A 12,368-nucleotide genomic window follows, 5' to 3' on the forward strand; every position below is an offset into this window, starting at 1 on the left:
ACTTGCTTGTAACAATCCTGTATCCCAATCCTATGAGAACACATTCTTTTCAGCACACAACATACATTTGAACATTCAATGGACAATACAATTCTTCCTACCACAGTCACTACAAAGATGAGAAGGACAAAGAGAGAAGTTAACCCTAATCTGTCAACTGCAAAAGATCCTGTTGTTTTCCTGTTTTCTTTTGCATTCCAGAATTCAAGAATTGTAATGTTTCAAGAATCGTAGCATGAAGAACCTCACTGTGAACTGAAATAAAAAAGAAGAGTTAATTTCACTAATTGGATATTTTGTATAAACTCTACTGGAAAAAAAAAAAAATCTCTTAACCATCCATTGCTTTGATACTATAAATTCTCCAAAGCACCCTACGGCAAATGAAAATTTAGGAATTAATAGATATCCATTCATCATTTAAGTTTCAGCATTCATCTAGTTGATAACAAAACATATTGCCACACACACCCTGGAACAGTTTCAAATGCTGCAACAATGATTTAAAGCACCACAGAAAACCAGCTGAGAACATCTGCATTCTGTGATTGTAAGGTCAGGAAACCAAAAGCTTTTGTTTTTATTTTTCTCGTGCTGTTTCAAGGAAGGCGGGAAGAGGTGGGACAAGGAAGTGGCTGAAGAAACCATCAAGAATCTACGGCAGCTTTTTAAAAAACAAACAAGAAAATGCCTCAAAATGTCCTCAGTTGCATCTTTAAAAGCATCCTAAATTTTATTTTTTTTTTTACACTACTTTGCATGTAACACAGGAAGGCAGATGAACACAATGGATTTTAATCAAGACTGCCTGGCAGAAATTTTCAAGGAAATGTTCTTAAAAACAGAATTGTTCTACTAAATTACTTTTCTGCTCTAGCCACAGCAAAAAGACTTCAAGAAAGATATTTAGGTCTGTTTCCAACTAAACAACAGAAGCAGCATTCAAAATTACAATGACAGGCGTGTTCTCAGCCACAGGGGTTGAGGAGGGGGGGGTTGCACCATTTCCATTACACGATAGATCTGAAATACACACAACAGAAGACACTAAGAAAAGGGTGGCTTATATTCAGAATAGAACACAATTCCTTCATGTGTCCTAGAAATATAAATCAGAAGTGGAGACAAGCATATTTTAAGTATATTTAATATAACTATCAGCTGTTCTCCTCATGCTCATCTAAGATTGACAGACCCAGTAAGACTGCTTCAGGGAAGCCTCTGAGCAAACAGAAGCACAGACCACCTCAAGCAACCCTCCAGGGCCACTGTGGATCTCCTTTTACAGTGACATGTCCCATCCAGTTAGGTGTCCCTACTTTTTGTGCTCCCACTCCCGTTCTGAGGACTGATAGAAACATGTCTTGTATAAAAAGCACAGGGACCAAATGTTATTGAAGCATCTGTCCAGTCCTTTAACCAAGTATTTCTATTCTGGGATACCACTGAGGTTTTGCATTGAAGAGGAAAGCCATATTTTAAAATGCACATGAAGCCTTTTAAGCAAGAGATCTACAAAATACAAAAAGTTCAGCTATACAACCATCTCGGTATACGAGTCCTGTCCAGCTGGTTTCACTTCGTTATCTAACCTTTGAAAATAGTGTTTTACACTAACCTGCCTTAATGACGACTGCCATTCCCCTCCCAGAAACAGAAAGTCATCAAGTTGCTTGATTAATTTTTTTTCTGTTTTTAAAATAGAAGTTATTTCTAATACCAGAAAATTAATCAGATGTACTGATAGTTTGGTCAATGGATATGGCAAACTGAAGTTTGTCTTAGCTCTGACTATATCCTTCCTTATCATCTCACCAACCACTTCTCTTGACCTTTCTTCCTTTTTACGTGTACTGTATCAAGCTTACCTTTCTTCTTCACAAGGCATGATCCATGTTTGGTCAAAAAAAAAAAAAAAAGTGTTTTCAATATGAAAAACTGATTAGAACAGGAAGAACAAAATCCAGTACTTTTATTCAGTCCTGAAAACACAAGTCACAGGTCCAAGTTAAACACTTATAACTGCGTATCACCTCTTTGTTTATACTCATAAACTAAGATGACATCTTGCGGTTCTACAGAACCAAGATTATCAGTTAAATGTCTTCCCTGGTCAAGCTTGATGAAAACAAAATATTATGTTATGTATAGTTTTAACTGTGGAAGACTTTATATGAAAGAAAGGGAAAAAAAGACACACAAATAAAAATTAAAAAAAAACCACAAATACTCCTACCCACTCACCCACACAAGTACTTCCCAGAGCACACTTTGTCACCCACACATAACACATCTCAGGACTATTCATGGAATGAATAATCAAAAGAACCATCAATTCACCTCATTCAGTGGATACATCCAGACTCCTTCATTTTCCAAGCCAAGATTAGGTCTCACCTGTGAAATGGTAGCCATTCTCAAGGCAACTAAAACATGCAAGGATAGACCTCTGTGTAGGGAATTTTAGTTCATGCATCCTGAGCACACTTCCAGGGGAGACTAGATCACTGGGACATCTATCCAATGCTCATTGCCTGCGACGACTTTGCAGCACTAAAGCAACCTCACAGAGCAGAAGTAACCTGTAGCCTCTGGATCACAAAACCTTTAGAGATCAGGTCAGTGTTCTGCAGATCATTAACATGGATTTCAGTCTAAAGAACTTTTTGAATATGGCACCCAACGGAGCTGTGCTTCAGGGTACCTATACCAATTTAATCAATGGCTGTGCATTACCAACCTCTTTCCTCACACTGAGGCCTGGAGCTTCCGAGAACCTGCTGTACTGAACCACGTGCAACAGGACTAGCTAGTCTTCATGCAAGGGAAGAGGGCAAGAGCACACAACTACAGTAAGAACAGGAAAAGGGAGACCATGACAACCTACAGTTAGATTGGCCTGGGCTGCCATAAAATCTCTGCCAGATTCATTCTCAGAAATGACTGAGATGCTAACAAATAGAAATTTTACCAATCTTCGGCAAACCTTTTGAATGAGTTATTTCACAATTCAAGCTCCCAGACCACACACATAAAAAAGCCAGAAAAGGACACGACAGTCTTATGCTGGTTAGAGCTGGCACTGACCTTGTTAACATAAGGGACTTTTCTCTTTCCCAATGTAATTCTGATGACAGTTCAGTAGGGCAGTGCTGAGCTTGAGGAGCAAAATCAGGAAACAACAGTTGGTATGGGAGCTTGCTGAAAGTAGCAAGTTAAGGAGGAATAAGTAATACATGCAATTAGTAGAACAGCTCATAAAAATTTATGCTTGTAGAAGATGGAAGCAATGCACAGATCTCCTTTTTCAGCAGTCTCCAGATCTTTGACCACATATTTCTGCAACAGAGTGCAACTGTAGACACAAGCAGTAGCAGCAACTACAATTGCAAAAAAAACTTTTTCAAACTCACCTGAAGTCATGCTGAAAGAATATCTGTTTCTGTAAAACCAACCTTTTTTCCTCACTCAAAACACTGAAATGTTGCTATATCCGAAAAGTTATCTGCCATGTTATCTGTCTGCTGATCACTTACCCGTGAAATGCAATAAAGTTTTTTTCTCAAGATGCTTCATTATCAATAGGTAAATGACTCAATACAGAGGTACACATTGTACCTGATTGTGGTTGATCATACAACCAGTAAAAAAAAAAAAACAACCCTAAATAAAAAAAGGCAATACTCTACACTTCTACAGGGAAGTTTGAAATGAAAGGTCTCTTGCCCATCAAACCATAATCAAAGTAGTCTTTTCTTGGAAAGACTATGAAACAAGCCTTGCGCAGAAGCACTCCAAGTAAATTCTTTATTACTCATCAGTTTGTGCTGGAACACTCAATAATTTCTCTGTGGAATAATATTTTAAGCCTCCCAGGGTTAACATTCCAGTTCGCTGCAAACTTGACTACAAACCACAAAACTGAAAGGGTTGTCAAGAAAATCAGAGAGAATAATTACTGCACAACATACATCAGTAAGTAATTGCTTCTGACATTGTCACTTCATGTGCATTATTTCTGCTACATGAGCCCCGCAGGTTAGAGGGAATTCAAAAGGTAAGTATGAGAAGTCATTACCAAGAACACTCAAGTAGGACATCACTAAGTCAAATGGCAGACAAAAACAGTTGTATTACTTTGTAACTACAGGATCAAGAATTTGAAGATTTAGGAAAAAAAAAAAATTGGTTTATTATTTGCGAATAGCAGTATTTCCCATACAATTAGGACATTCTCTTTGTGTAGTTTCTCTCTTGCAAAATAAACTGCAAAGAAAACAAAACAACACAAAAAACCCTTAAAGAACAAAAAGCCAAACTGACCCACAGTTGTATACCTGGCTTTAATAAGATGAAATTCCTACAGCTTTTTTTAAAGGCTTCAAAAGTTAGATTTGTAAACTTTAATCCTTTAGATGCTGTTTTAGCATCTTTAGTCTATTCTCATATCAAGAACCTGTAACTTTTCTCCTCCCCCACATCTTACCTAAGAGCCTTCCAAATAAGCCAAATTTGTAACTGAATACTGAAGGATGAAAGAATGAACAGTTTTGTGGGTTTTGAGGGGATGATTCTGTAAAGCACACAGCTCAGTTTGACCTAAAATACAACTATGATAACCACAAGATTGGCATTATAGAAATATCACCTAAAAAACTGTGGCTTCAAATGTAGTTCAGCAGAGTACAGCTGCTTCCCCCTTACATCAGCTCTCCCATTCTTTATTCTACATATCAGCTACCCTAGCACGTCTTCCTCAGTTCCCAAAGAGACAAAAGATCTTTTTGGCACTCAAAGATGGCAAACAGCTCCAGCTTCTTGGGAAAAGATAGAGGGGGCAGGGAGGAGTGGAATAAACTATTATCCAGATTAAAACGTCTCACATGTGCCAGTGTAAGTCCAGCCAAAAGTTGTTCCCATCTACTGCTCGTCTGTAGTGACCTGTGTGAAAACAGTGTGTGGTCTCAGCCTCGGTGCTGCTGGAGAGGCCCCCCACAGAGTTGACACCTTGGTTAGCAATCTCAGAGAAGCAAAGAAACTGAAAAAACTCCCTTTCAGTCTCAGAATGAATCCCCAAGGGAGGAGGCGCACCATTAGGGAACTGTGGGAAGCTTGCACCAATAGCATCCGTAGTATGGACAAAGAGAAAGAGGGGAAAAAAACACCAAAATCAAAACCCCAAAGCCACAGAACACTTCAGCCTTTGGAAAAGTCAAGCAATCGCTCCCACCAATGCAAGTTACTTCTGCAGCAAGTGTTAGTACTACTTCCATAGCAAAGACAAAGAAATTTACTCACATACTATTTACCCAAGGGATAAACAGTATTCCAGAAGAGCTTCACTGCAAGAATCACAGCTGGCTCCAACCTCAAATGCCATGTCTTAATTCCAAGACAAAAATGCCCAAATAAAGAAAACACAGAACAGGTGAAATGGCAGTCAGAAAAGTATATCTGCTAATTAAAATTAAGCTTGCTCTTCTTTTTCCTCCTCTTTCCCTTTAGCTTACTCCTATGCCTTTGAGGCAAAATAAAAGCCTGTAACTATTTAAGTCTATTAAACTTGGAAACTGACACAGGCGCGATAACAGCATTGCTACATGGGCTACCACAAAGGAAACTACTACCCCAGTTCTGAAATACTAAGCTATTTATTATGTGACAAATGCCTTCAATCATTTCATCACATCCATATTTTTTTCAAGTTTATATTGATACAGAATATTGATACAGAATGCTGTTAAAATAAACCCTACCAACAGGAAATGTATGAAGATAAACTGTCGTTTTAAATCTGAAGCCAACAAAATAGAAAAATACTGACAGTTCAATTACAGACAAAGGGATGAGGTGAGACAACATTTCCATTTTACTCGTGGGAAGAAACACTTGCTCTAATACCAGTTTGTCAGATTAGTTTTGAGTGGAGCTAGGTGAATACTATACACTATGTACCATCTTCCCTTAGAATTTCACACACCAGCAATAATCAAGTGGTTACTGCACCAGCATATAGATGACTTGCTCATAATCGGTCCTGTTATGCTACATAGTCTACACACACACAGAGATCTAGCCTCAACATAATTAAAAACCAAATACAAAAAAAGGTACAAGAGACAAAGAGTAACTAAAATGGTATCACACCATCATACATTAGAGTGAAAGGAGACATAATACGGATTCTGAACAGGCACATGAAGGGTGTCTACAGGAAGGATGTTTTCTGGACACATGGGCTTCACCTAACACTCATTTTCATCCTCCTTTAAGCATGAAGCTCATGATCAGATGGACAATTCATAGCACCATGATAAGGACCTTGGCAAAAGGAACACAAGTTCATCTACTGAATAAATTAATTTTTGGATCAAACCTTAGAAGACCAGCTCAGACTGGAAAGAAAAGCAGAAAGAAATACAGGTGACAGACCAGTCACTGGCCTTAGCCTTCCAGAATAAGATTTTTTTTAAAACAATCCTATCATTAAATAGTCAATCTTTTCTCCACAGACTACAAGCATTTTTATTTTTATTTTTTTACACTATTTCTCCTTTGTAACACTTATTTCTGAAATAACTATTATCATCTTCATGATATGACATTCAAGACTACTAAGACAAAAAGAAAATCTAAGATTAGAATATGGTGTCCAGATATTTGGGTCTAAATTCCATATTTCGTAATAGTAATTCCCAGACTACAATTACATGCAAGTGTAATGCAACGGCAAGTTAATCCTTTGTTTTGCCACTCCATAATAAACAAACTCTATTGACAAGTGATTGTTTAAAACATCTCAGAAAAGGTAAAGAAAACAAAATCTTTAGGAAAAAAGAACATAGAATAAAAACTCGAGCAGTTCCATATAGTGCAAGTATTTCCACCATCATTCAGATCACATCTAACTCACTCAACAGATAAGGGAAAGACTTTAACAACTGAAAGATGAGATGAGGCACAACTTAATTCCCATTATCTTTCCAGGACAGTCATACAACCTAAATTAAGAAACCCTATCATAATGTTGCAGCATTACAGTAAGTTATATTATGCACAGAAGATTTTTGGTAGATGATGTATTCCTTTATTTCTTGGTGGACATCAAGTTGACCATGAGCCAGCAATGTGACCTTGCTGCAAAGAGGGAGAATGGCATCCTGGGCTGCATTAGTAAAAGCATTGCCAGCAGGTCGAGGGAGGTGATCCTTCCCCTCTACTCAGCACTGGTGAGGCCACACCTGGCATGCTGTGCCCAGTTCTGTGTTCCTTGGTACAAGACAGACACAGACATCACAGAGAGAGTCCAAAGATGATTAAGTGACTGGAGCATCTCTCATATGAGGAAAGGCTGAGAGAGCTGGGACTGTTCAGCCTGAAGAAGGAATTTTATCAATGTATATAAATACCTGAAGAGAGGGTGCAAAGAGGATGGAGCCAGGCTCTTTTCAGTGGTGCCCAGTGACAGGACTAGAGGCAATGAGCACAAACTGAAATGCAGGAGGTTCCATGTGAACATCGGGAAACACTTTTTCACTGTGTGGGTGACTGAGCACTGGCACAGGTTGCCCAGAGAGGTTACGGAGTCTCCATCCTTGGAGATATTAAAAAAAAACGTCTGGACACTGTCCTGGGCAACTGGACAACTCTAGGTGGCCCTGCTGAAGCAGGGGCATTGGACCCTCCAGAGGTCCCCTTCCAACTTCAACCATTCTGTCATTTCCTCTGTGAAGGAAATTCATCTATAACAGACCCTTGCAGCATACTTATGAGACTTCTGTCATCCCTTCTGGCACATCAACACCACCTGGAAATGTGGAAATGAGCCTCAGCTCCTCTCTTGTCCAGCTCAGCAACTGCCACTGCATGAAGCTTAAATAAGATCAAAAGGTCAGAGTTTTTTGTTGGTTGGTTGGTTTAGTTTACAACGTGCTTTAACAGGTCTCTCAGTGGGAACATGATTATCAAAATAAGAAAGGATGCCAGACAACCAGATCACCTGAATTTGGGGATTAAAAACCCCTAGCAATAGAGAACATGCTATCTTTAACCCATGCTAAATACAAAGCCCTAAATACAGCTTTTCTCACTATATTAAAAGAAAACAATCATATACATATATATAAATACTGTGCATTTTCCATCAGTCGGCCAACTTTTTCAGGAAAAAGTGTTACAGCTGTGCTATTTAGTAAGCTTCCAACATACAAAGGAAAAACACTATCAGATGTGTCTCTTCCTGCAAAGTAACCAGACTGAGCATCAATTCATGATCTTATGCTTCATTTTTAAGTCCGCAGAAAATGCTGTATCATCAATACTAAGGTTGAATACCTGAAATACACAATTTCATTAGCTTGGTGAGAACAAAGTCTGCCGGCAGCATCCCTGGGGGCCCTGGCAGCAACTGCCGGTTCCCTGCGGCGGTGGGGAGGCGATGACATCATGCCAGGCTGAGCTCCGGCAGCCCTGATGCAGGAAAGCCCTGGAGAGACCCGCTGTGCCCAGCTTCACCATGCTGGGGAACCATCCCGCTCCCCACCCCTGCACCCACCAGCTGAAGTGCCAGGGCCTCTCTTCCAACAATGGGCACTTATGAAGCAAATTGTTTCAACAGTACGAGGATTCAGAATCTATTTTTCAGCACAGAAATAAGAAGGGGGGGCGGGGAGGGGGGGGGAACTGCACAATAACCCTTTCATTCAAACAAGAAAGCCTTCCAGGAAGTACAAAGTGTTTCAAAGCTTTATCCAAAACCCACTGAAATCAATACAGGCCCTTTCTGTTTATATCAGCAGATACTGGAGGAGGCTATAACCTAAGACACAATTTGATTGAAAGCATTATCAGTCATACTGTCATGCATTATTAATAACACAACAAACTCAAGAACATGTACTGGAATTCCAGCTAGCTCATATGCTGTGACGTTATCATAAATTTATCCTCCTCCCCCTTGTTTCCTCCCCTCTTTTTTTTAAACCCTTTCCTGAAATCACACAAAAATCAGTCTTCCCCATAAATACTAAAACCTATTTTCCCTCCCCGCCCCCAAAACTCACACCTTGTCACAAGCAACACCATTACAGTATCGTGGTGGAATAGCTGAGTACCAAATGTACTACACACTACAGTTTTACATACTATAGATATAATCCTTGACAGGAAAGCAAATACAGAAAGAACATCATGCTACAGCTTACAGACCTGCGCACTCAGACAGAATATTTTCAAAAAGGTACTGATGTCTTCCAGTCTACTGCTAGATACCTAGCTCAAGCTAATACACTGCTGGTTTAAAATTTAGTTATGTAAGAAGTGTTACTCCTGTTCCTATCGAGATCCGGGAGTATTACTGTGTCTTGCACTATGTTACACAAATAGATACATAGTAAACGAATAACAAAACATCAGAAACTGTTTTCAATCTGGAAACTTTTTTCACTCCTGAGTTAATAAAGAAAAAAATCTGTGGAACCTCACACATCCTTCACTTAAATTGTATCACGTTTTGTTCTCTTGGATATCTTAAATTTAATTGATGTTGTAATTTAAAGTGCCATTACAGAGAAGATCATTATGCTGTATTTACTCTTCAAGTCTCAAACTGTAGTCTCCAGTTATTTTAACATTAGACAAATGTGAAATCTTTTAGGGTAAGGTACCGCTCAGCATGAGGGACAGATGAGAATTTTTGTTTGAAGTCATTAAAAGAAAAGAGAAAAAAAAAAAAAAAAAAAAAGAAAGTTTCCACCGTACCCAAAGTTTAGGAGAGTTCAATGTGAGAAGTCAGTTCCAATAGCATGAAATGCACTCTAAAAGAAACAAGTGTTTATTTGGGGGGGGGGGGGGGGGGGGGGATTAAATACAATGATGTAAAAGAAAAACACCTCACATGACATCTTATAAACTCGAGCTATTTTAAAAACCAAAACAAATCAAATCAAAAACAACAAAACAAACAACACTAAGACCAAAGAATGTAACGTTGGTTGAGCTCTGAGGTCAAGCACACAAAATAAGTACTGATGTTAGGCCAGGTTTTCACCACTCCATTCCTATATCCTTCCAAACAGTTAAAGATGCTAAGCAACAATCTAATTTAACTGAAGCCAGAGCACAGTGAAACTAAAGCTGAAACAAGGTGCTACTAAAACAAAGGAAGAGATTTGTAACCTTAAAAACACAGTTTTGACAGTGTTATGGGATAGATTGATATGGTTTAGTTGTGGATTTTGTATGAAATTCTCATATAACAGAGTAATTACTTCCTAATCCGATTTTTATTTTTTTTTCAGATACTGCTGGAAGAGAATTCTTATCCTATGCTACAAAATTTAATACAGAACAAGCAAAAAGTCTTTGCTTTCTCTCCAAAATCTGATTCATTAAGATTATCTGTGTGTTTCAAGTGTCCAGGAGCCTGACTAAAAGTTGATAAATGCAACCAAGCTCCAAAAAGAGCACAGTAGATCGCTGTTAAGGCGGAGATGGTCTAAAATAATACCACCGGCACCGCACAACCTTCACTTTGAAGAGGGCGTTTAAAAGAGGTACTTCGTTGGGTGTTTTTAAGAAGTTAAGCACGCTTCTACAAACACACGTTAGCGCGCAACCGGGCATTTCTGCACGTCAAACCCTCCGAGCAGCCAGGCAGACCCCGAGGCGCCAGCGGAGCGGGGCACAAGCGCCGCTGCCCGGGGCGGCGGGAGGCGGCCGACTGTTCCCTCTGGGCTCCCCCGCAGCGCCCCGGGGCCGCCCGACGTCCGCCGAGCGGGGAGGCAGCGAGGCCAGACCCCGCCTCCGGTGCTGCCGTCCCGCCGCCACCACCACAGAGCCGACCGTTAACGGCCACCGCCTTCCCCGACCCCGCGGCCACTCACCGGAGAGCTCGTCCGGCTCCAGCCCTGTCTCGGTGTCCAGCCCGCAGATCACGAAGTAGTCGGCGAAGCGGCCGGGTGCCGAGGAGCCGCCCCCGCTGCTGCCGCTCATGCTGGAGCCCGAGGGGTGCGCAGGGCTCAGGGGGTGCGGGGCCGGGCGGTGGCGGGCGGCGGGGCTGCGCCAGCTGCGCCAGCTGCGGCGGCCGCCTCCATGATGGAGCGGAGCGGGCAGCGCCGCACGGCATTGTGGGTACAGCCCCCAGCTGTTCCCGCGGGGGGGGGGAACCGGGGGGGGCGGCCCGGGCCGGGGAACCGCAATGTTGCGCCTGCGCTCTGTGCCCGCGAGATGACGTGATGCTGCTGGTCCAGCCAAGGCGGGGGGGGGGGTGGGGGGGGGGTGCGCGCGCAGAGGCCGTTGGAGGGGGGGTGGTCTCGCGCGCGGCGGTTGGCCGCGATGTCTCTGCTCTCTGAGGGGACGGTGAGGCGGGCGGGCGGCCATCGGGGGATGCGGGCAGAGCAGGGCAGGGCAGGGCAGGGGCTCTTCTCTGTGCCTCCGGGCCAGGGGACGGCGGTTACAGCACCAGCCTCAGCTTCGGGGAGTCGGTGGCTGCGGGGCTTCCCTCAGGGGCTCTCCTCGGCCAGGGAGAGACTCTGCCCCCCTCTGCAGTTAGAGGGAGGCTCTGACAGGGGCTACTCGGGCAAAGCAGAGTTTAGCGTTGGTGATGCTCTGAAAGCACATCTGGACTTCCCCTGTCACCTACCGCTGCTCATCCCCGCTCCCTGAAGGCAGCTGCTCCAACGGTGGTTGTGACTCCACAGCTTTGTGGAGCAACCATACCCTGAATGTGGCCCGGGTCACAGAGGAGAGAGGGTGGGTGCAAGGGAAGTGCTTTTGGGATTGTTTGGCTTCAGGGTTTGTTTTTTTCTATTTGAATTAACATCACAGACAATTCTGGTAACAGTTGGGCTTGCATAGCTGAGTGAAATCCACCCCTCCTCTGGCCCAGCATGGAAAGGAAAAACACCCCTGGGGAAAAGGGGTAGAATAATACAAATGACTCAAACCAAGTTAGCGAGGGACCAGTAAGACGTACCCATGCTCTGTGTTGACAGCTCTTCTTTCCACTGACCATAGAGGGACCTGGAATGTCCTCGCTAGACTAAAATTAGGTCTGTAAGTAGTTCCCCTTCCTCTCCTCACTCAGTTCTCTGTTTGTGAATTTCACATCAGAATTCTTCCCTATCCTATGGGGCTTATAAGGGGAGAAATTAAAACATTTCCATCTTTTTGGACTATTATCTAGGTCTGCCCAAGTTGTTAAGGTTGTATCCATAAGGCTGAATTAATCAGACACCAATCTCACTTAACACGCTATCAAGCATGTGAAACTATTTGAATTCACATTGCCAAGAAATATCAAGTTCTTTGCGGGCACAAGAGACAGCAGTATGTGCAAGACTTCACTGTCAATGGTCTACAGCCTTTTG

At 42.1% G+C, this 12,368-nt stretch overlaps 1 protein-coding gene across 5 annotated transcripts in view; it reads right to left on the bottom strand.

The window, feature by feature from the left end:
• Window positions 1-11,100, bottom strand: part of DENND5A (DENN domain containing 5A) — a 70,493-nt gene extending 59,393 nt beyond the window's left edge. For 3 of the 5 annotated variants that reach the window (XM_074150058.1, XM_074150057.1, XM_074150056.1), the window contains exon 1: window positions 10,884-11,100. In XM_074150058.1, coding sequence (XP_074006159.1) covers window positions 10,884-10,992 — 109 coding nt within the window. In that variant the 5' untranslated portion in view covers window positions 10,993-11,100. The remainder of the gene's footprint in view (window positions 1-10,883) is intronic. The other 2 variants (XM_074150059.1, XM_074150060.1) reach the window with 1 other exon arrangement.
• Between the last annotated feature and the right edge of the window lie 1,268 nt (window positions 11,101-12,368).

The sequence above is a fragment of the Numenius arquata genome, chromosome 6, assembly GCF_964106895.1.
Source record: "Numenius arquata chromosome 6, bNumArq3.hap1.1, whole genome shotgun sequence".
In the NCBI taxonomy this organism is placed as follows: Eukaryota; Metazoa; Chordata; class Aves; order Charadriiformes; family Scolopacidae; genus Numenius; species Numenius arquata.